Raw genomic sequence first — 26502 nt, 5'->3', positions numbered from 1 at the left:
TTTTCAATTTCAGAAGGCTACCTGCTGGCCTCGGTTCTTCCCCCACTCCCATGACTCTCCAACCTCTTCCTTTCATCCTCATGTATTCCACTACTGATTGTAAAGCTTCTTCCGTCCTTTTTAAAGAGCCTCAAGTAATTATACAGGCCCTACCAAGATAATCTAAGATAATCAGCATCCCTTTTGTCCATGTATGGTAACATACTCATTTTCCAGGCATTAGGATATGAACACCTGTGAGGAGAGGGACATAATTCAACCTACTACATAAGGCATAAGCTCTGATTGTAGAGCTTGAACCCCCACTGGACTAAAAGCCAGTGATATCTACAGTATCTGTGTATGGCAATCTTTTTTCAAGGTGCACTGGACACTACACGTAAGAGCAAAATCTAAAGAAATAAGAATAAAGACTAATTCACCTGCTCATTATATTATAAGCCTTCAGTATAGTAAAAAAAGTCCAGTTCTTACTTTTTCCTGAGCAGTAAAAAGCAGCATGACAGGAATGAAAAGTGCACATTAGACAAATAATAATTGTCATTTGTAGCAAATTTTATGAGAAAATTTGGCAATGAACTAAAAATAGAAGTTTCAGTTTTTGTACTAATGTAAAATAAGACTATATCTGGTCCCTATGTCTTAACGACCCTACATGGTTTTCACCAAGAGGGTCTTTAAATTTTGACATTTTATTTTTCAAAATGTACTATTTTCAAACACATAAAGTTTGTACTCTATTACCTTCCCTCAGCAAAACAAAAACTCAAACTATGTTTAATGCTTCAGTTTTTGCATAGCAAGAACATTACTTAATGGTGCTTGAATTGACAAAATGAAGTGAGCTAATTGATGATTTCCCTTCTTAATGATGCACTGACTTCTGAGGTCATCTCTCCTACTTCTCAGTTGGAATGGTGCAGGGCCACTTACATTCTCAGCATTTGTATAGACCACCTAAAAGGGGTCACTTTAATGCTAAGTTGGTGAGAGGAAGATTTTGTGCTTTCTTTCACTCCTGTCTTTCTTCTGCCCTGAAAATCCTCAATCTTTCGAGACTGTTGAGTTGACAACTGATGGTCATAAATGCTATATCCTGATAGAATTTTACTACCAATCTGTTATATTGAGATAAAGCTTAACAGAACATAGAATTAATAAAACATTGACTATAGTTAAAAATACAAATAAGTGGCCTTTCTTTTGGTAAATATATTAGCATCATTACCTTAAACATCGTACTTCCCAAAGAATGTTGGCATAAAATGCCATAAGAGTCATGATTAAAAGTACAAGAGAAATATATATTATTAAGCCATAAAAATTGCCTACATTTCAAAGTCTAACATTTTGCACTAGACTATTTTAGTCCATGAAGGAAATTTTTTAAAAACTTAAACATAGATACCTGTTTAAGATAAATGTATTAAATATAGAATCTCCTTTAGACTTTTTGAAAATCAAAGAGCAGAGGAAATCAGAATGAAGTTTCAGGCAGATTAAACACCTAAAGGTGATTATTAAACATGAATATTTCAAATGTGCATGCCATAGCGTATATATTGATTTAACCTCATATGAATGATAGATGTATTGTAAACAGATGTATATGAGCTTAGAAAATAAACTTTCAAATGGAAGTTATTTCCTTTATGCCAGACTGTCAGAGAAATGTCACATTTATTCAAAGAATTATTTGTTACCAAGAAGTTTAAGTGTTTTGACCCATGAAAAGTTAACAACAAATGAAAAAAAAATCTGAGAATAGTGTGATTTAAAGAATGCCAATTTATAACCTAGAGAATAGGTATTTGCATACTAATTGTGATGTTCCTGCTGTCACATTACCTTCAGCTTTGAAGATCAGTCAGAAAGCGAGATTCAGCATCATCTGTGACAGTCAGACAGTGGGACGAAAAATGCCAGTGAAGTGAGTTGCCATTTAAAGCTATTTTTATCTCAGAAGATGTACAAATGAAACCCTCGAGTCTTCATTAGTCTAGGCGTTTCATTTCCTTCATTTATTATAAATATGCTAATTGTTGTCTTTCTTCTTGATTTATCTTTTCTCCTTTCGCTATTGATTGCTTCTTGGGTAAAATATGTCCACCGTGTGAGCCTTATTTGGGTGATCAGCTCTTTGTGTGCTAAGGAAAGGTTATAAAGTGGAGAAAGGCCACTGAGCTCTCTTTATGTGAGCTATTTCAAAGTTGGGAGTGAGTTAGAGACATAAGATCTAGATGATCCTTGAAAACATTATCATCACGATATTTATTGAGAAATTTTCATATGGATATTAAATGCCGGGTAAGGAAGCAGCTGTCACTTCCTGGAGCACATGGACTCCTTGCTTGAATTTTCCATTCTCCAGCACACTGCTAATTGAGTGTGAACAGCTAAGTTGTTGGATTCCACATTTTTTAATGCAATACAACTGGTTCTAGCTGGCTCAATTAGCGAGATAACTGGTAGCTTTCACGCAGTTCCCATCTGGCCTGGCTCTTCTCCGGACATATAATATGGGTACCGCTGGCCTTGATGGCACCCGATTAATGAAGAAAACAGAAAGGAAATCAGCCAAAACCCCATGAAATACTAAAACCCCATGAAATACTAAGTGCGATGTTGGCTCCAGATTCACAGTGAATTTTCATGGTGACATTTTCAGGGTAACACACAGAAAGTTACCCTGATTATGCATCATAATTTTACGAGAAATAAACACAAATGAGAAGAGCCAGTTAAATCCTTTCTATAAGTTTTAACTAAGAGCCAAACTGAAGAAGAAAAAAGAAATGAAAGAGTGGTACACTGTCCCTTTATTACGGGTGACACATGGCAAGTAAAAGACAGCCCACTCTTTTTCCCTAATATTTATTCAATAGATTACTTCCTTAATATTTATACACTTGCATTTTTTAAAGGAAAAACAATCATTTCTAACTCACATCTAACAGAAGAAATGCCCTATCATTATTTGCAGAAAAATCACTTTACAGAGTTATTATAAATGTTCTGAAACACGAATAAAGTACACGCACGGATGTCTTAACTCATCCATTTTAAGAAGAAGTGTAAAAAGAATTTGGGTTACAAAAAGATACAACTGTGTTTCAATTCTAACTCTACTCATTACAGTCTATGGGATGTTGTGTTAGTTATTAGCATCGTGAGCCTGTTGACTCATTGATAATCTGTTAATAAAACAAGGCTATTTTCAGTTGTAAATGAAGTAAACCGTGTGACGTGGTCAGCACGATGTGGTATATAAGGTACACGATTCAGTTCATTGTTGTCCATTCCAGTGCTGTTTTTCAATTGTTACAAATGTCTTTCAGTTTACTTATAAATACTGATCATTCACTCTTCCACAGAATTACAAACATAAAAGAAACTCATTGGTGTTTTTTTTACAAACTTAAATGGCAACAAATATGCATTATTCCTTATGATAGTTGCATTTCACTTAATTTCTGCAAACTAAATGCTTCTCTACCTCCAACTCTTTAAGCACACCAAACAGTCAAAATTGAACCTTCTGGGTAAGTAGGTTAGAAAATAGTAAGCTGAGGGCCTTCCAGGTATTATCACACACCAGCAGGGTATTTCCTCAGAGAGTTGAAGGACAATCTTCTCCTCGCAGCCATGTCAGCATTTTGTGAATCTTAATTAATACTAAAATCTCCTCGTAGCTCTAATTCTATTATCCAAAATGGTCCACATCTCTATCTAAAAATGTCTGCAAATTTTTTCTATCTCTCTAGAATTCAAAACATTTGAAATCTTTCTTTTGTCCTTGTTTCTCCATGACCTCCCAGACTTTTCTTTCTTCTTTCTGTTGTGGTTTTCCTACACTGATGAGGACAAAAAGAAAAGCTACCATTTATTTGAACGCTTCCATTCTATAAATACTCCTCTTCCTCCGAAGAGCTCTTCACGGAATAGTCCTTTTGCCTTTGGGTAAATCAAAACCCGCCTCTCGCTAGAGAACATGACTGGTCCTGATGCCTTCCAGGACAGATGGGACGGATGCTGGCCATCCTCTCCAGCCTCACACACCTCAGGGATGATGTTCATGGGATTTGTTATTCTGTAGTGTTTTCACAGCCTTTCTCCTCTTCCCTTGCCCAGAACACCTTAGGTCTTTGAAGCTAATACAATGTAGCTATCCCTTACTATACTCTGGAGCACTGTAATCTACCAGCATCTTGAAAGACACTGCCCCTCCTCCCTTGAAAGGTTGAAAACCTGCCATTATTTGGTGTTTATTTGTTAAAATGTTCCATAAAATACTGTTCAGACCACACACTCTGTTCTCAGTGCTGGAAAATAACACTTAGTCCCAACACTAGAGAACTTAACATGCAGATGTCCATTCTTGGATGAATTTGCCTAGATTCGATTTCTTAGTGTTTTTCCTCGATGGCTATTTCTCATTCAAAATGCATATTCTGTGTGGCCAGGCTCTTCTTTGCCCTATTCTTTAGCATAAGTTTCACAGGCACTAAGATGCTTTTAACTTGGATACCTTACTAACCACCAAATTTCAGGCTACAATTAGAAATATTTTTTAAACATGGGCATTTTACATGACCATATGCTAATTTTAGAATTCCTAGAACATAAGCTTATTCAAGTAACAGGTTGTACCACACAAAAGCTCTTCAGTGTAAAATTGAAGCAAAATTAAACTTTGGATCGGCCACATCCTCCATTTATGAAAGTTAGCAACTAAATAATCCAAATCTTTGAAAATGTTCATTTGAATAAAGACACTATCATTTCAAAATGGTTTCACTTTTAATGTGTATCCCTAAGATTTAATAGATTAAGGGAGAAAGGAAAGTCAGTTGCCCACAACTAGGAAAGGAAATGTAAGAAAGAAAACATGCAATGCAAATGAATTCCCAGTCCCATGATCTGACCCTGTGTCCTTGATGAGACTAACCAGTATCATCTGCAGATATGGCGATGACAACCACAACACAAGGAAGCACAGTCAATCCTAACACAAATGTTAAAAACTGCAGCACACTACAGGAAGTAATAGAATATAAAACTACAGGGCTCACTTCACACTGATGTATTCAAGATTAGTCACTTTGATGCGCAAATAGAAAACTTTGTAAGAATGACTAGATACAACATTCTTTCTATTTTATTACTGATCACTTAAATATAGCAACCTTAAACTGGACCATCTCTTTCCATAAGGAGGTCTCTTGCACATCACAGTAACATAATCTAACACCTTTTTTTTTTTTTTTCTGGGCAACGGATGCTTTTTATGGATGGGAGCTTCTTTCATTAAGATCTTTGTTTATTAAGAGGAATAATGCATGATATATTTGCATCTCAGAAAGTTTACATCTTAAACCTGATTTATTATTTCTACATCAAATCCCCAGAAGTATACCTTCTTCAGGAGACTTAAGTCTATAAATTTTTTGACTGCTTTGGAAAAGATATTACTCTGTCTTGACAGATTCCTGGATTTAAATAAATCAGCTCAGCACCAGAAGTATATCAGTCTAAGGAGAAATAAAGGCTAACACAGAGTGGGGTAAAGACTTCATGAAAACCTATGAACTAATGTTTTCAACATCATTGCATGTTAGAAATCCTTCAAACTTTTAAAAACTCTTGAGATGTAAAACTTGCAATAGATTGTGAACATTTACAAATAGCATATTCATCAGCACTGCTCTCATGATAACTTTTCAGGAATAGACTAGGGTAAGGCTACATACATTAACCATTAATAGATTCAGAGATGAGAAGAAATTCACTCTTGCACCACAGAACTCCTATCTGTCTTGTTCTTACATTAGAATTTAAGAATTTGCAAAGATTATTCACACTGCCAGCTAGATTAATAAATAATTTGCCAATGTCAAGCAACATCCCACTTCATGTTGCCAGAGCTGTCATCTGTGGAATAGGATCCCACATTTTTTTGACCTTTCACTGTCTAACTAATGATACAAAGCTCACTGGAATAATGTAATTTACAACTCAACTATTACTATTGGTTATGAAAGAAAAAGATCACAATGCTATTGTCAAGGGTAGATGTTGTTTCTACAGGTCACCAGCCACAGAAGCCCTGGCCTGGTCTGAGAATATGGATACACTTTTAGCCAATGAAGGTAAGGTGCAACTAATAATAGGTTCAAAATCTAACAATAGAATGGGAATTGTTAAATTCTGAAGGTCACTGACATAAAATATGAGTTTGATCAATGTTTAAAGTATAAGATCCTAATAACCAAAGGATAAATTTATAAAGGCCCAAAGTCTAAATGGAATTAGGTTGGGCCTAAAATACAATAAGTTTGTAGAAAATCCATGCATTAAAATGAAAGAAAAATTCCAAAACACCATTTCCTTGGTGAACTATAATTTGGCGCTTTTCATGACTAGTTATGGTATAAATTGAAAGAAACATACAAACTATTGAAAAAGTTGAAAATTTAAATAAATCACTTGTTATCTATGTCCTGTGGGCTAAAATAAAACATATTTTAAATTAATTATTTCAAATGAGTTATTTTAATTCTTAGTGAATACAAAGTGTCCTTAAATGTATATGTGTGTATGTTAATATGTAAATGTCTGACTATTCATATTTAATAGAATGGCTCAACAATGTAATTTTGGCCAATTACAAATAAAATATTCTAGGCTGTGATACCAAAGAGTTATATCCAAAATAGCAATTTACAGAAGCATCTAGAACTTCTGTTTGTGCTGTAAATAATCTGTTTTTAGGAGTTTTACCTCATGCAAGGGTGGCAAAGTGGCACATTAAGGATGTTTATGGAAAATGTTTACAATGTAGCATTATTTGTACAAGTCAAACAGTATTTCCATTTTAAATTCTTAAAGTAAAATAACTTAATATTAGAACAATTTAAAACACAATGAAGCAGAATAAATTCTTCAGAGCTGCTTGTGTATAAAACTTCATTGAATTAAACGAATATAGTTACTCTAAACTTATCATTCTTAAACGATTCATTTCTAAAGCATAAACAAAATAATACACATAATTCCCTGAGAATTCAATTAAGGACATATATTAGAGGAATCAAGAATATGGAACTGCATTTTTTAAGTGTGGAATGGTGTGTTTCTTTTTTCTTTAAGTGTATCATCTGTAGAGCAGATCAGGTTTGCTCAGAGTCTCACGTGCTGTTCCTGTGGGCTGTAAGTTGTTAGGCTCTAGAGCAGAAGGGCTACACAAGAACACAGCAGAAGAAAGGCAGGGAGGGAGCTGAGATAAAGGTAAATCCTTTCCAGTGCATAACCCCTGGGGTTTTATATTTCATTTTATATTTCAAATATATTCATATATTTCATACAAAATATTTTATATTTTATAAAATAGAAAAGTCATAGATTCATCTCAATAGCCGTTTGGTTTTGCTTTTTCTAGTTCCAGAGAAACAGCAATAGCACGCGTGCTTTTTAATGCTTTAAATGGCTAAACCGTTCGCCAAATTGCCTAATTGGTTTTGTCGCTTTGAGAATATACTTTGCATGTACTGAACATGGGCAGCATTAGTGTAGTTTTCAACCCCAGTTGCTGATTTATTCCATTTAACGCCCCCTGCAGGGTCTCTCCAGTAGTTGTTCCACCCTGTGGAGAGTGCCCTCAGACACTGATTTTAATTGCATGTAGCATATTATTCGAAAATCATTTGGCATCTTTTCAACATTCAAAGTGTATGTGTTTAATAGAAGAGTAGGTCAGTGAAAGACGGTAGCCAAGACAGAGATATTCAGCCCCAGTTTTAGTCGTTTAAGTTGTTTTCTTTTGTCCAGTTGTACCCTGAACCAAGCCACAAGAGGAGAAAAGAAAATGCCAATTGTTACTTGAGAGTAGCCCTTCTCTAAAACTGGTGGGCAGGGGAAGGCAGTAATCTTGATCTGTAACTTCTCATCTCTCAAGGATGCATCTCTCCTTATAGGCAGAAGCTTCCAGTGCCTTATCACTAGGCATGAATCTCCAATATTCTTTCAATGTTACTGAAGTATACTTTATTCTCTCTATAAAACAGATTTTACAATAGGTTCTGTTTAGACCTCTCAAATTCATCACTGGACTGAATTCAGGAAAAATTTCAATTGAATATTACTGAGAAGATTTTTATAGTCTAAATTTATGTCACAGAAGCTTCTTGGATGTATTTTTAAATGTAAGAAACACGGAGTTAATCAAATTTTTATATGGTGCTCACTTATTAATGACACCAATGCTCTACAGTATTTCTACCGAGAATTTAATTGGTACCTGATAACCTCTTGTGATGACTTGTTATTTTAACCTGATTTCCAATAACTTGAAAGGAAAACTGTGTCATCCATTTTTAGTCTATTGTTTTTAGACACTTTACTCGTGCTCCAGGAAGTCCTTTAATACTTTCTCTCACTAAATTTCACTTTTCTTTTCTACTTACACCAACCTATAAAGACATGACTAACACCCCTTTTCATTAACATTTGGCTTATATTTTCTTTTTCTCTACTCAATTTTTCTTCTCCCCCATTCTTCAACGTAGGGGATATTTTTAGAATTTGGAGGATTTAATCTCTCAGCCAGCAGGAAGGGAGAGGCTCCTTTAAACAAATGCAAAGGGGGCCTTTGAGACAGGTGGAGGGAAACGCCACCAAAGCTTTGGAAGGCAAATTCCTCTGAGTAGCAAAAGCACTGATAGCTGGTTTCCTCCTGTGAGAGAAACACTGTCTTACAGATACTGCCATCCAAGGGTGTCAACTAAGAAACTAAATAATGTCACCTTAGCATGCTGCTTTCATTTGGTCCACAGAAAGAATCTGATAATGATTGTCCTGACCTACTATCTAACTGGAGGCACACTCTCAACCATACTTAGCCCTCAAATATTTATCAGGAATTGTTTTTTGTTTTTGTTTTTTTAGACAGAGCCTCACTCTGTCACCCTCAGAAGAGTGCTGTGTCGTCACAGCTCACAGCAACCTCCAACTCTTGGGCTTAAGCGATTCCCTTTCCTCAGCCTCCCAAGTAGAGCAAGAATTGCTTTTCAAATGACCTCTGGGAGTAGCAAAGAAAAATATTTCCGAGCACATTTTGATGAAGAAAAGTAGAGGAAGGGTCTAAACAAGTTATCACAAACTTAAATATCTATAGGAGTAACAGTGTAAATTTGACTAGAAGTGAGGTAAGAGGAAAAGGTAAGAGCTTTGGGAAGCACAGATGGCAAGCCCTTCCTGTGGTTATAAAATTTGAAAAACTACACATTATAGTCAAGCCAAAGTAGATAAATCTATGAATAAGTGGGTCCTTTTGCAGACCCTTGTCTAAAGTTTCTGAAGAAATGCACGTTCAGGAGAATATGTGGGAGCAGGAGGAAAACAAGGAAAATGAGAGGCATCTGTATTTTGCTTAAAGCAACATGAGGGAAAATCCCACTTAATTACCTATGGAATTAAATTTCTGGGTACCACCTAAAGGGGAGAAGTAGTCACACCAAATATCTTGTCAGTTGCTTTCTTGGCTTAGAGATTAGAGTTGGCCCATACATTCACCCAAAACTCTTATAATAAACTCTAGCACTTCTTCTGTTGCCTTAAGCCTAAACCAATACCATCTCATCTTTAGCATCAAATTCTGTTTCCTCAACAACTCATAGCAACAAAGGTATTCTACTCTGAAGTTAGTGTACCATCATTAGCTTGACCTGAACTCCATGCGATAGGTCGAAAGAGTAAAGTCCATGAAGTTTCTTACGAATTAACTACCATCAAGTCTTCTCCTGAACATAACTCCTAGATTTCTGAGATTTCAGGAAGAACAAAGGTCTTAAGTTAATGGAGCTAATTGTAGTAATATAGAGATAAATATTTTAAATTTGTGATTACTGAATCCAAAGTAAGATTTTCTAAAATTAGAAACTGAAACATACAAATCTTTAGGAGATGATACATACTGTATTTGTCACTGAATACTCAATAAGTACTCATACCACATAATGTACTCATTTTGGAAGCAGTATTGCTCTGGATGATATGATATTAAAGTTGTTCTTATATATTTTGCAGCAGGTTTAGATGCTTTTCGAAAATTTCTACAATCTGAGTTTAGTGAAGAAAATGTTGAGTTCTGGCTTGCCTGTGAAGACTTCAAGAAAACGGAAAATGTGGAAAAGATTGCTTCTAAAGCCAAGATGATTTACACAGAATTCATTGAAGCAGACGCACCTAAAGAGGTGAGTGAACTACTTCAGCAGTGTAGTGAATACTCATCCCGTTCAAAAACAAGACGTTCACGTCAAGGGAAATGAAGTCATCACTATGTGTTCAAAGAGAAAAGTCAGTAGCTTCAAATAGATCCTGAAAATGATCCTCTGTCTCTCACTGATTCAGAAAACAAATTTTATAAAATATTTTTCAACACTTACTCTGGGATAGATAGGACCTATATTTCTGTCTCTGTGACACATATTCAGGATCTTGAAAAGTAGTTGTCTAATATCTCATGTCGTCCCTACAAAAATTTTCCTTAGAAAATGCTGTTGGATTTCCAGTGCAGTTTCTTTTCTTTTCCTTTCTAAACCATGGAATAAGAGAAGGTCAATGGGGTAGAATTCCTAATTATTAAAAACAATAATACTTGTGGGGGGGAAAAACACCTACTGACCACTAGTATAAATTTTTCATTTTTAATATTTTAGAGTTCTACCTTATGGCATATAATAATGTCTTACTTTTCAAAAAGGGGTTATCTTTCCTTTATTTCTTTGATGGTGAAATTGAGCCAAAGATATGAAGCCTTGTACTCCTGCTTTAAAATTGGGGAAATAGACAGGGCCTAAGGGGAAAGCTGCAATGACTCTGATCATAGCCCCCCTAAAGGGTTTGACTTATGGAACATTTCATCAGTATTTGGTTTAATTTCCAGGACTAAAACCGTGATCATTTTCACATACTCTTAATTTTCACTGTAAAGTTTAAGCAAATTACATTTTAAAACTGCTTTGGATTCCTTGCCGACTATATCACATACTCAATGAGTTTTAACGACTAAATAGCAAGGAAACAGAAAGCTCCATTAACCTGCTCGTACCAAAAATGAACTACTAGCGCCAGTCATCTTTCCTGCAGTGGTGAAACTCTAAAACCCTTGTAAGTGACAGTTACCGTATGTTCTGATCCCAAACATGGGTTCCTGGGATGCGAAGGATAGTTGTACTAACAGGGATAAGGATAGACTAGATAAAATGCAAACACCTTCAGAAAAGCGAGGATGTCAGTTATCATATGCATAGTTGAAGTTTTAGATGGACATTAATTACTGCAGCATGTATTAGTCCAGGGTAACATTAACAGTTACATAAGCCAGGGAAGCAGGGCCTGGGATTCATAGTAGGGGAAAAAAGAATTTTAACTCTGGAGATATTTCCACATTTATTTCCAAGTTATCGTATAAAAATCAATAAATAATTCTGGAAGATTGAAAATGTACTATGTAATTTTGTCAAGTTGATTCATATGCCATTCCCTAAAATACTTTCAAATTAACTCTAAAGATATTCTATTGGTTATATTGGTTTATTATATTTTAAAACTGCCAGATTTTTTGGTTTAAAAGCCAGATTTTTTTCCCTTCTTTATAAATCCAACTAATAAATAGTGATTGCTTTCAAATAACATTCTCAAACATTGTTTATGAAAATTCTTCTAATAAGGGATATAATTTTTTGCTGATAGCTAAATTCAAAGTTATAAAATAAATTATAAGTTTAGACAAAATAGTCTTATTTATTTTTCTAAGCTTTCTCTCTAAAATAAATATATATAGTAAAAATTCGACTACACAGTATAGTTACTAGTTTAGGATACCAACTTTTACCACTGTTTATAATTTGCCCATCTACTTAATTTTGACACTAGATAATAAAATTAAATATATGGTTGATTTGCAAGTAATAAATTATACTATCCTTTACAGTGTCTGAAAATGCTGTTATCAGAAATGACAAAATTAATTAAAAACAAGAAGCATAAATATTATACTCTGTATATATATTTGAAATAATCATTCTCTTTTCTATAAAATCATTAATTTTCTCCAGTTCAAATTATTAAAGGGCATTTGCCTGTTATATTTTATACCACTTATGGTCATTAAGGTATTTCTCTAAAGATCATCAGTTAAATAAATACTGAGGTTGGCATGTTCATTAATTAAACTGATTGTTTATCCCCACAGGGAGGTCACCAAGTGGAAGGAGGGATTGGCATATAATATAATGAAACCAGTCAAATACATAATAGGTGATACATTAACCAAACCACTTTCAAAGTTCTTTATTAGCACGGTGGAAAAGAATGATTAAGTCTACTTGGAAAGTTGAGGGTTTGATTTTGCACATGAAAAAACTAGGCTATGAAAAACAAGTCATATTTTATGAAGAGAGCAAATGAAGAAAGAATATTTCAGACTGAGAGCACATGGATATAGCACTGATGTACAAAGCTGCCTAGCACTTTCCAGAAATTGCAAGCATTTTGATATTGCTAATGTGAGCAGAGGAGTGGGGGATGAGGTTGAATAGGTAGGCAGCAATGGTGATAAAGAAATGATGGGAAGTGTTCTAAAATTATCCAGTAGGCAGACTTGACAAGACTAGGTGATGTATTTGATATGTAGGTTGGAAAATACAATGATTTTCATAAGTAGAAAACTAATCCAAGAATGAGCTTCATATGAGAATATTCTCTGTTTTTCTATATTCCTTTATATCTATGCAACTCACTCTTATACAGCATGTAAAGTATAACCAGTTTCCATTATAGGAAAATCCTAAAATAAAGAACAATGACAAGGTCATGTTATCCAAATGTCTATTAAATCCCACTTACTTTCTTCTCAATTTCTTGTATCTTTATTTTCTCATGTATAAAATTTTTAGCATGACTTAATTATTTTTAATTGATATAATTTATAATTAGACCAAATTAAACTTACTAAATGATCCCTGTATAAATGGATAGCACTAATGGTTGTCAATGTCCTATCCTAATAGGCAAAGGCTACACACAAAAATTGAACTTTCAGTTCTTTAGGAGAGATGATGACAATTTCAGCCATACTATGCCCTCTCCTTTATAGTATTATTACCTTATGTCTGGTTCCTAAATTAGTAAAGAGTTAGCATGATATAGCAGAAAATCTAAAGTTTGGAGATTCCTAGACATGGATTGAAATCCTGGCCCCTAACTTGTGTAATCTTACGGTAAATTATTTCATCTTTCTGTGCCTCAGTTTATCTAAAAAAAAACAAAAATAACACATATATCTAGGACAGAGGAGAATGATAAGTGAGATACTATGCCTAGGGTTTCTTGAAAACTACAGAACAGTTTTCAAGAAACTTTCATGCCTTTCTTTAAATGAATTTCTGTAAATGCTAATGAATCTGCCCGAAAACAACCATTAGCTAACTTTTAAGCAGATTTAACACCAAGCAACATTAAAATACTTAATAAAAGTATAAATATGAGCACATATAAAAACATACTAACAAATTACCACACTCAGATAAAAAGGGCTACTAGTCTTTAGAGCTGTACCTAGATGGGTTCAAGAGAAAATACTGCAAAAAAAAAAAAAAAATTACATGATCCAGATATTTTGAGCAAGTGATTTAAAAAATGAGAAAATTACTAGACAAGCTATGTATTCTTTAATTTGAACCATTCATAATATTTGGTAAGTTTAAATAAAAGAAGATTTCTTAGCTTTGAGAAAATGTTTATCTTAGAAAATTGTTAAATAATATTTATTCAGCTAAGAATTTGGCATAGTTTATCAAAGAAATATTTTTAATGTAATTATATCATAATTTTCTTAATATGAAAAAGACAGTTGGTCATAAGAGGATGGAAAACATAAAAGGGAAATTTTTTATGTTGATTTTCATCTTTGAAATCAGAAAATAGTTTCAAATCATACCACAAAGTAATGTTTAAAAATTACATAAATTCAATTTACATTCTTACCAATCCAGGAACAAATACACTGGTAGTTTCCCAAGCCAAAAAACAATTCAGAATGTTTAATTCTTAAATTTATTTCTTAAATATGAGGATACCATAACTCATAAAACAAAGATGAAATCATAATCAGAAAGGAGAATATATTTGTTTGGTTTCTTGTATTTTTAATGTAATACACTGTTATTAGTGGATTCATATTTAATTTCACATCAGTATGTGTTTTTTATCCTGTGCCTACTGTTTACTTCCTTATAAGATAAAATTCCTCTATGGAAAGGAAACTTTCTCTAGACAGGAAAATAGGCGAGAAGCACATTAATATAGCACAATATGGTGATGTATTAATACGCGAGGCAGCTCTCAACTGGAAAATGTCAAGAAATAAAATACAAAGAATCTATGATGTGGTTCAAAAGAACTTTTCATTCCAATTAGGTTAGATATAGAATTTATATAAAATGGAACTCAACAAATGATAAAGTGCAAAAAAAAAAAAAAAAGAAAAAACAGGATGAAATTATTTGTATTATACCTGGAAGGATATAGTGATTGAACATTAGTAGTGAGAAAGCATATTCAAATAAGGTCTTTATTTTAAATAAGGTGTGTTTTAAACTGAGTCTTGAGGGAAGAAATAGATATATGAATTGCTGTTAGGAAAAAAAATCCATAAACATAGGTATCTAGAGGCATTTCCTGATGTTACTGTAATGCCAATTTGTATTCTCCATCTTATATTCACGTTTTTTTTTTACATTTTTAAATGCTACTTTCTCAGAGTTGGTATTATTTTGGGTCACTACTGCTAGCCAACAGTGCCCCCCAACTAAAGAATCATCTTTAGATAGAATAAGTTAGCTTATTTATTCCTTTTCTAAGTTTTGGGTTATTAATCAATAGTTTAATATATGCTATCTACTAAGCATTGTTTTCTTGCAGATAAGAAAAAAAGAGTCATGACCCCTGAATAGCTAAAGCTGGCTATCTCTGTGGGAAAACTCCAGTGACAAAAATAACTATAATAAACTTTGATGAGTGTCATGATAGGAAAATAAAAGGTGAGGAGGTAGCATGCAACAGAAAAATCCAGGTGTAGAGGATCTGGGTGTGTATCTCACAAGAAGTAATTAATAAGCTTTGACCAGAAATTTGAGCACAGAGAGAGGAAGAGGGAAGGATGAGAGAGGAAGTGGACGAAGAGCCCAGCAAAGGACTGTCCAGGGCCTAGAAGACCAGCCCAGCAGTGAACGCAACCTGGTACTGGGTGTCTTACAGCATAAATTGATGCAACTACACTTTCTTGAACCCAGAACTTTCATTCTAGAACTTTCATTTCCACATTTTTATTTATTCCATCTTAAGGAGATCTCTTTAAAAAAAAAAATGAAAGAGAGAAAACAGAAAGAGGGAGGGAGGGAAAGAGGGAAGAAAAGCCAGCTAAAGGAACTGCAAGTAATACCTCCACAGAGCTTGTCCATGCCCTGTCTCACTTGGCCGTCAAGCTTACCGCCTTACGGAGGTATTGCAATCATCCACTTTTTCCAGATGAAAAATGAACTGAGCTTCACAGATAAAATGATGAGCCCTGTCATCACTAAAATCTATAGGGAGGGAAGTTTTCAGCCTATGCATTCAAGCTTCAGATTTCTTTTCTCTAGACCTACTACTTAAGTGTTTCTAGTATAGCCTGGGAAACAAGTGGAAGCATTAAATTATCTAGTCAGATACCATCTATCTTTCTATCAAAAGCTTTATTTTTCCTCTTATATTCTTTCTAATTTGGGTAACTCCTTAAACAATGAAGCCCAGATTCAAATATGGCATTAGGAAGATAAAAGTGTCAGGAGTATTTCCTCTAATAACCTGCAATATCATTCTGTCCTTCAAAAAATAATTTCTACGTTTCAACTCAAAGGCAAAAAGCTTAGGTATTCCTGTAACTTTCTTGTGACCCTTTATCTTTGGATTAGCTTGTTACCATTAGTGAAGGAAACCAGTCTGACTTCCTTTCAGCATTTCCAGCTACAGTGTCTGTACATCAATTATTAGGAAACTGCACATGTTATGATTTTATATGTGTAATCTTTATAATCATCGCAGAAATTGGAGAGGCATCTTGTTTCTATTTAATTCTGTCTTTGCTTTGACTACGTGTCTACTTAATCAAGTTGGTTTTAAATTCTATTCCTTTCATTTGTTTTGCCCAGTTTACGCTGTTGACACTGCCTCCCAAATGGTGTCATCTGTATCCAGAGCTAATGACAACAAAAGAATATAGTCTTGAGCAGGGACGGATTCCTTCTGATTGTAACAAACACCTTTTCTCAACTTTAACAGCCACCTTCGCAGATACGTTTTAGGATATTCATTCCCCTAATAACGATGCCAAAAATGAAGTAATACTTGAAGTGTTGGTGGTGATTAAATAGACTTATGTAACCAAAAACATGATTATAGATGGCTTTAATCTGAATAGTAATTTTTAAGCTCTGTTGTGAATGAGATCTAAAATGATGCCTGCTCCATTTTTTTTCCTAAAGCTTTTTACTGATGCATGCACAAACCCTTTGCATAATGAGAGTCTCTGGCTACACTATACATTCTAAATGAGGAAAGGCTATCTAATTTGAATGTGAGAGCACAGTTGAAAACTTTTCATTCAAATTATGTAAAAATGTATAAAGCACAGTTTAAGGTCACAAGAAAGCCAACAGGTACACTTTAAAATGTATTCTCCATGCTAAAATAAATTGTTAAAAGCCAAAAGAATTTACACCTACTGGTATAGGGAAAAAAAAAAAACGGAATTTGGCTTGTGTAACTTACAGTTAACGAAATCAAATGAGTATTATAATATCCTGGATCTTCATAATACAACAGTTTTGAAACAACTACTAAAAACATCATTCAGAAAATAGTCATTTTAATGCAATAGATTGTTGTCATTTTCAGTTGTGTCAAAGCCTTTGCAAAATTGACAGGATTTAAAAGCCTCTAAACAGCAGTGATGCCATCTCAGTTGTCATATCATGAGAATCACAACCCTGTGTCTCATCTTCTGAAATAGGCAGTACAGTGGTGTCAGATAGTGAATGTAATTTGGGACTTTAACCAAATAAAGCATAATGTTTCTCAAAGTCTGAAATTATAGAATCGATACAATCAAAATGTTTAACTCTGTTTATTTCATTAATTGTTATAACATTCAACCTATTCTCTAGACCTAATAGTTTAAGATGCTGAGCGAAGTCAAAATTTCTCTGTAGCCCCAGGTGAACTCAGCAATGCCTCAGATCAGGCCCTCAGAAAGTCTTTGTTTCTAGAGGTTCACCTCCTGACAGGTTTCCACCCTCAGTATACTTCAAGCTCAATATCGCATCGGTGTAATTGGTAAGATAGAAATGTATCCAGGTATCTCCTGGTAGAATACAACCAAAAATGACACTGTGTTGAGAGTGCACAGTTAGGGGTGCAGTTCACAGACACGACTCCAAGAGTGACTCTACTAAAGTATTTATATGTGCTATTAATCTATTAACGTATATGTGCACATATACATATTACTATTTCTGTAATTTCAAGGGAGTTAAGAAGAATAGGTAAATCATTCTTGGTAGCCATTTCCATATGTCACCAGAATTGACTTCTAAGGAGTATTTAACAAAACTTTTCACTCCCTCTTAATGGAAACATCCTTGATGGGATTCTAGGACTGGATTTCCTTCTCCCTTATTGACTGCTCTTTAAGAATTTCTTTTGCTATTCCTACCCATGCATAAGTGAGGGGAGACACTCCTTACTTGTTTTCTGCTTATTATACTCAATCTCCTAATGATCTCTTCCAATGCTTTAAAGGGGCATTTCAGACTGACTAATTCAAATCTGAGTCCTGAATTCTTGCTCAAAACTTACTTCTTCCAAAGTCCTACCTCAATGACAATGCTGTTTTTCCTTTTTTTCTAGCTAAATAATTGGTAGTCATCCCTTGATTCTTCTATTTCTCTGATGTGTTATACCCCATATCCATTCCATCAACACTTTCTGTCACACTTAACTTTAGAATATGTCTAAAATCTAGCCATTCTGAAATATATTCTCCCTGGCCCCAGATCATATTTAGTCACAAGGTCCATCTATCCCACTTTCTAAATAGCTTTAAAGTCTTTGCACTTTCCTTTACATCCTGTGACATTATCCAACCCAAGACACAATCTATTGTCCACCTGACCTTCTGGGATGGTTTCCTAATTTTTCTTCCCTTTATCCACATCTAGTTATTACACCATATGGGAACCAGTCACAGATTTGTTTTCCAATATGTATTCATATTAGTCCGGTACGTAAAATTCTTATTTCCCTCAGAATAAATAAAAAATTCCTAAACAAGACCTGTAGCATCCTGTATGATCTGGCCCCCTCATCCCTCCCCAATTTGTCTTTCAAATTCGTCTCAAACTTCCTGCACTTCTTTCAGTGTACCCTCTCATGTGCAAATCCCCTCTTGAATATTCAAAATAAAACTTCAAAAATGATATTTCTATTTCTTCTCTTTCATAAAGGTTTTTTTTTTTTTCAAGACACGCATTTTTCCTTTGGGTTTCTTTACAAATGCTGTCTTCCTGATTGACTTTTTACTTTTTTCCTACATAGACATGTGATTATTAAGTTTCCACTTTTTGCTTTCACAAAATTAAAAAGGCTTAAAATTTAATAATTATAACAATGTTTAAGAAAGGACGAGAAACGAAAACCTCGTAAAGAACGAACGAAGATAAATACATTCAGAAAAGATATCAGATGATTGGTGCATCGAAATATAAGCAATAATAATAATAATGCAAAGAAAGTACCCTTCACGTTGTCAAATAAGAGTTTGTCTCTTATAGAATGCTTTGACTCTGAGGTTCAATACGGAGTCATCAGTTAGCTTCTTCTTATTTTTTTTCCAAAGTCTCAAAAAAATAGACAACTAATATTTATAAATGAAAGTAAAAGATTATTTCAAAAAACAGATCATGCCAAATCTTATAGACAATATTGATTGACTTTTTAACTTCATCATCATCTTCAGATATTAGCATAGTTTCTAACTATATGCTCAATAAATATTCCAAATAAAAGAATGCAAAAAGTTACTATAAATAAAATAGGTTTTTTATTTATGCTAGCCTTTTTCCCCAAAATGATATTATGCAACTTATAGCCATGTACCTGTGTGATGTTTGGCATAAAGTAGCCATAAAATGACTTAGTGCATCTGTAGTAATTAATAATCAGTAAAAAATAACATTATTTACAGTTAAAACGATCAGTTTCAAATATCCTTATGATTATTGTGGAGTTGGTGTTATTGCTCAAAATATTTGCTATAGGCTAAAGCAGAGTCAGGAAGAAAAAAAGCCTGAAAAGGAAGTCTATCTTGGGCATTTTTCCATGTTTATTGGCCATTAGTCTATTTATTTTGGAAAAGTTTCTGCTCACGTCTTTTGCCCACTTTTTTTCTTGCTCATGTTTGTGAGTTTTTCAAAGGTCCTTGTTATCAGCCCTTTGTCAGATGTATAGAATGCAAATATTTTCTCCCATTCTCTAGTTTGTGTCTTCCCTCTGTTGACTATTTCCTTGGCTGTGCAGAAGCTTTTTAATTTAATCATGTCCCATTTGTTAATTTTGTTGTTGCTGTGAGTACATCTGTGCCTTCTTTATAAATTCTTTGCCCAGGCACATGTCTATGAGTTTTTCCAACATTTTCTTCTAAAGTGTTTATAGTTTCATACCTTAAAATTCTTATTTCCCTCAGAATCAATAAAAAATTCCTAAACAAGACCTATAGCACCCTATATGATCTGGTCCCTTCATCCCTCCCCAATTAGCCTTTCAAATTCGTTTAAGTCTTTTATCCATCATGAACTAATTGTTTTGAGTGGTGAGAGGTGTGTGTCCTCTTTCAATCTTCTATATGTGGCCCTCCAATTTTCCCAGTACCTTTTATTGAAAAGGAATTCTTTTCCTCATTATATATTATTTATCTGCTTTGTCAAAAATCAGATGGTGTATTAGGATGGTTTTATATCTGGGTTTTCTATTCTTATCAATTGGTCTATGTTTGGATTTCCATCGCCTTATAGTAGAGCTTAGGCCTGATAAATTGATGCCTCCTGATTTGTCCTTTTTGCTTAAGGTTGGTTTGGCTACTTGGGCTCTTTTCTAATTCCATACAAAGCATGATTATTTTTTCCTAGATCTGCAAAAAATGACATTGGTATTTTAATGGGGATTGAAGTGAATCTGTAGATCACTTTGGGTAGTATGGACATTTTAACAATGTTGATTCTGCTGACCCATAAGTGTAATACACTTTTTAATTTGTTTTTATCCTCTGAAATTTCCTTTCTCAGAAACTTGTAGTTCTCTGCATAGAGGTTTTTTACCTCCTTGGTTAAATATATTCCTAGATACTTTGTTTTCTTTGTTACTAATGTGAATTTATGGAGTGTTTGATTTGACTCTCAGCTTGACAGTTGTGGTGTACATGAATGCTACTGATTTGTATACACTGATTTTGTACCCTGAGACTTGACCGAATTTATTTATCAATTCCAGGAGTTTCTTAGCAGAATAAGAATCTTTGGGATTTTCTACATATACGATCATATTATCAGCAAAATAAATGATAGTTTGACCTCTTCTGTTCCTATTTGGATGCCCTTAATTTCCTTCTTTTGACTGATGGCTCTAAGCCTTCTCTTGAACCGAAGTGGTGACAGTGGACAACCTTGTCTAATTTCAGATCTAAGTGGGAATGCTTTCATTTTTCCATTCAGTATGAAATTCTCAGTGTCTCAAATCATTGCTGAAATTGAAATCAAAACCACAGTGAGGTATCATCTAACACCAGTCAGAATACTCTCATCAAAAAATCCCAAAACAACAGATGCTGGTGTGGATGTGGAGAGAAAAGACACTCATATGCTTTTGGTGGGACTACAAACTAGTACAACCTTTATGGAAAGAACTAAAAGTAGACCTACCATTTAATCCAAGGATCCCCCTATTGGGTATATGCCCAAAGGAATAAAAGTCATTTTATCAAAAAGACACATGCATGCAAACAGTTATTACATCATAATTCACAATTGCAAAGATGCCCAAGTACGCATCAAGCCATAAGTGAAGTACAAAAATGTGGTAAATGTATATCATGGAGTACTACTCAGCCATAAAAGGTGGACTGATAAGTTTTGCAACAACCTAGATGGAATTGGTGTCCATTCCTCTAAATGAAGTTTTGCAAGAATGGACAGAGAAATACCACATGTACTCACTATTAAACGGGTACCATTCAATCTACACCCACGTGCACATTTTGTAGTAAATGCAGTGGAAAGCAAGCAGATAAGAGAGTGAAAGAAGGAGGGTAAATTCACACTGAAGGGGTACAAGGCCTACTATCTTGGTGAAAGGCACACTTACAGCTTTGACTCACACTGGACAAAAGTAACCAAACATTTATACCCCTGTAATAGTCTAGGGGGCAGGGAGGAATGGCTTGGGACAGAACTTGGAGAGTACATATCTTTTGTGCTCATTTCTGAGGTACCTGTGAAGAATAAGGAAATCAGTAAAAGAAATAGGAAAAAGATAGTAAATACAAGATAAATTCCACATCATGAACTATTGAACTACCTATAGAATGACAAATCCTCTTTCTCCAATAATCAGATTAAATACTTAACAGAAACATTTGTATCCAAATATGTTTTAGCAAGCGAATGTTTAAATCACAATTGGATACGTAGTATAAATCACAAGGACATTATAATGACTTTCCTTTTGTGCTCAAAGAAGGCTTCTCAGAGGATATTTAACTTAAGGTCAATCATAAGGGAGGAGAAAGTCTGTACAGGATACAAACCAAAACAGTTATCCTCATGGGCAGGAGTGACTTTAGACGGTGAAACGATAAATACAACTTCAGGTCAAAAATTCACTTTGGGAACAAAAAATGAACCAGCTTTATGGATATCACTAAAGATAAGTAGAAGTTGGTTTTAAAACAACATATAAAAATCAGAAGTACAAATCTCAAATGTCAGGGTAAGTTGTTTAAATTTTGTTGTAAAAAATAATCTGTTTTCAGCTGAATATTCATGTGATAAAAATGATACTTTGGTGAAATTGATACAGCAATACTATTCATGGTGTTTAGAAGCGAAAGAAAGATGTTTTAAGAAGAGGTTTCAGGTAAGTGGTAAATTTAATAGCTATGGTAGAGGTTATTTATAAAAGCCTATGCCAGGGAAATAAGACCAAGATTGAAAGACCATTGTGAAATTACAAAATAAAAGGCATAATTAAACATCTATACATACATACACACACACACACACAAAAGACTAGATACAAGATTAGAGGAAAACGGGTGTCAGACATGATTCCTATGCCTCTAGCTTGAATAACTTGGAGAAAAATGACATTTATATAAACATGTGGGTGTGATGTTTTGTCACTGACATTAAGCTGAGTTGCCAAGACACATCTTCATAGCCTGCTGATTATTTCCTGAGAATGGCATATCTGCTCATCACTTAGCTATCAGTAGCTGAGGCTGTCAATTCCCTGGTAGGAAAAGAGGCAAATCAGAGAAATGAAGAGTATGTTAGAAGGACAAGCTTCATGTATCTCAATAACAATGCTATACATATATATATAGTTCTTTCTAAAATTTAAACATGATTTTGAACAAATATAAAAACCATTTTTCCACTTGATTTATACGACATGCGTATTGAATCCTTATAGCGTGCAAGGCTTAGTGAAGGACGGATAAAAGGCAAATATCATATAATCAACAAAATCCTTTGCAAGGTTAGAAACAAACAAACAAACAAAATCCACCCAGAAATTGTGTGTGTTACATTTTATTTGAATTTAGGCTGAAGGACAAAAAGATTCGTGAACTACTTAGGTGAAAAAGAGGGACTTGCAGGTAGCCTGGGCCATTCTGAGAATGTTCAGAACCGAGCAATACAAAGAATTTGAGAGGAATTGTCTAGCTTGATGGGAACACAGGGCACAGGTGGAAGAGAGGAAATGGGCAAGCTGGCACCACATCGTGTGAGTCTATGAGTGCCAACATCTGGGCTTTGGATTTTTTTCTTTTTAACTTTTAATTATTAGAGGTGCATAATAGTTGATATATTTATATCGACTATAATGCTCATATTTAACTCTTAAATAAGAAATGGAGAGCCACTACAGGTATTCAATTCTGATAATAATCATATTAAACCGATGGTGTGCAGCAGGCACACATTGGCCCTACTGTCAGTAAAATATCCCCTGATAAGGGCAGAAAGCTGGGGGATATAAAGTTAAATCATAGAAGTTGCTGTAAAAAAAATCAGCAATATACTTAAATGCAGAAACTGGCAATATATGTTTTCAGATCCACAATGCAAAGTAGATTTATGAAACAGGCTATCACAGGTATTTAACAACCCCAACAAGACCTTCGTAACAGCCACTATTCATCACAACCCGCTATGAGAGGGATGCTCCACTAGGTTCATTATATAAGTTACCATGCCACTTCCCTGCTCAAAACCCTCCTCTATCTTCCTATTACTTCTAGCAGAAAAAAAACAAGAAGTCCTGACCACAGCACACAAGCTCTATAAGACATCATCACAGGACCTCCTTGTTCATACCCTACACTCCAACCTTCCAAGGATAGGGCTTTCCAGAATTAAAATTTTTCTCCTTGCACCATGAACTTACATTAGTTGCTTATTCTGCCAAAATGTTTATCCCCAGATTCTTAGGGAACTGGCTTCTTCTTTTCCTTCAACTTTAAATCTAAAATAATATTATTTAGTTGCCAGCTGTCTTTGCCCATATATTGACACCATTTGGCACATAACAAATATTTGTGAAATCAGTAAATATAAGGATTACCTCACTTTAATTCTTATTTAATTTTTTAATTCTGAGCTAAATACTAGTAATAGCTGAAAGGTGAAGGATTGGAAGCTCAGGAGCATTAAGGTATCTCACCCCAGGCCACCAAAGTCATGTGTTAGAGCACAGACTTGAAAATGATCCTAAAATCTTTCTACTGCCCTGCACCGTCTTCCTATATTTTTAGAAGGCAATAAATCCCAGGTTTTGAGGCCTTTGAGGAAGTGTTGGCTTTTTTATCTAGAACTGATGAGGTTCTAGAACTGATGAGGAACCTAAGAAGGTAATCACAGGAATAAACATGCAAACATACTCTGGGATTAATGAGTGTTGTAACCCAGCCCATTCCCCACCCCACCCCCCAGGTGGCAGAGAACACACTTCTCAGCCTGTTCCCAGGCCCCCTTCTTCCCCCTAGGGTTGCCAGGAACAGAACTATAACCATTGTTACCCAAACTGTGACTATTGCTATCTGAACTGTAACCATTGCTACCATAACCACTGCCATCCACGCTGTAACCATTTATACCTAAACTGTAAACCTAAACTGCAACCCTGCCAATGGTGCCCTGCCAACAGCAACGTTCCTTATACACAAAAAAGGGTATAAAAGACAAAAAAACCTACACTTCAGGGCCGCTTGTCTTAGGACAATGGATCCCTGCGCAGGTGTGAATAAATCACCAATTATTTACATCAGTGTTGGTCCAAGTCCATTTTTCCAAGTCCTATAAGTCATTTCATAAGTAGCTGAAATCTCTAACTTTCAAGGCTGAGTGTGGTGCCTCACGCCTGTAATCCCAGCACTGTTGGAGGCCTAGGTGGGTGGATGGCCTGAGCTCATGAGTTTAAGACCAGCCTAAGCTAAAACAAGACCCTGCCTCTAAAATAGTCTTGTGTCATGGTGGGCACCTGCAGTCCCAGCTACTTGGGAGGCTGATGCAAGGGAACTGCTTGAGCCCAGGAGGGCCCTCTACTAGGGGCAACAAAGTGAGAGTCTGTCTCAGAAAAAAAAAGAAACAAACAAACAAACTTTCTATGAACAAATTGTGGCCTTTTCATAATTCCTTTCACATTAATTTTTATCTTTCTTTTCTTCTACTTAGAATAATATTAAAATATTTGATATTTCTTATTTAGTCCTTAAGACACATTAAGATAAGTGCTATTACTATTCTCTTTTATGCCATAGAGATTGAAGATAAAAGGAAATTATAGAAACTGCTTCATTCATACAAACAGCAAGTATGTAGGAGGAAGCATATGATTGCTGGTCTGTCTCCCTATTGTTCAATCTCATTTTAATGCACCATAAATTTTCAAATATGGTCTTACTGACTCTAAAATTATAACATTTTATAACTTCCTATATTATGCCAAGAGATGCTTTGATTCTATTCAACAAATACTTGCTTGCCTATGATATTGTAGGTATTCTACCAAGTGGTGGTATTTCAGTATGGTAGGTATTTTGGCCACATGCCAGAAAATAGAATGTTGACTGACAGACACAATTCCTCCTACCTTTGGTGAACTTTTAATTTTAGGATACCCATACCTTTTGAATTTTGTGAATATTTTAAATTTAGATATCTTGGTTATAAAATTTTCTGCTTCATAGAGTATATTCAGGAATATGTATAGAGTTGGGGCAATATCTCCACAGGAAGGTTTTGGAAAGTTTACATATTTGCAAGTAAGCAGTTTGTTCCAATGTACTAGACCTCAATTAGACATTGCTAGGGACACCTGTGTGGGGTAGTAGTAAGGAAACAAGGAGATTTTATATGGATACATATTCTGTGTAAAAGATGGGGGATTAGTTAATGGGGTATCATATTGTTCATTTTACCAAACAAAAAGAAATTCAAATTAGAAAGAAAGTGATGTTGTAGGGAGCAAGGGAAAATATAAAAAAACGGGAATAGGTTGGTGGCACATTCCAACCTCGCATTTACTAGGTTAGGAAAACTACTATTTTATAGGTTCTGCCTATTTTAAGCATTCAGGTGGAAAGACTAGGAAAGAAAGGAGAAGATGGGAAAAAAAATTTAAAGTCATAAACTAACTTGTTTTACCTCTGTTTCCCAGTCCATGCCCCAACCCCTGTCAAGCTGGAAAAAATAATTAAATCATTCATGTGCTCTGTGTTCCAGAAAACAAGTGCATGATTCTTCTGCTATTTGGCATCAGATTGGCTTCATGTTTGGGAAAAAAGTTCAACTAATATGTATATCTACCACTCTTATAAACCATGTCTTCTTTGATAACATGCAATCTCGATCTTATTCTCCACAGATTAACATTGACTTCAGTACCAGGGACCTCATTTCAAAGAACATTGCCGAACCAACTCTCAAATGCTTCGATGAGGCTCAGAAATTAATCTACAGTCTCATGGCCAAGGATTCTTACCCTCGATTTCTAAAGTCAGAGATTTATAAAAAATTGGTAAATAGCCAACAGGTTACAAATCATAAAAAATGGCTCCCTTTCTTGTGA

The 26502-nt window shown here is 34.7% G+C and overlaps 1 protein-coding gene across 1 annotated transcript; it reads left to right on the top strand.

Moving 5' to 3' along the window:
* The first annotated feature begins 1919 nt into the window (after positions 1–1919).
* On the top strand, positions 1920–26502 carry RGS21 (regulator of G protein signaling 21). The gene is made up of 4 exons (XM_003785608.1): positions 1920–1930; positions 6073–6149; positions 10084–10250; positions 26299–26502. Exons 1-4 carry the CDS (start codon positions 1920–1922, stop codon positions 26500–26502), a joined length of 459 nt encoding a protein of 152 aa, XP_003785656.1.

This window comes from Otolemur garnettii, unplaced genomic scaffold (genome assembly GCF_000181295.1).
Source record: "Otolemur garnettii isolate 467f Iridium unplaced genomic scaffold, OtoGar3 scaffold00016, whole genome shotgun sequence".
In the NCBI taxonomy this organism is placed as follows: Eukaryota; Metazoa; Chordata; class Mammalia; order Primates; family Galagidae; genus Otolemur; species Otolemur garnettii.
The sequence above is the reverse complement of the archived record's forward strand: the minus strand, read 5'-3'. Positions and strand labels throughout refer to the sequence as shown.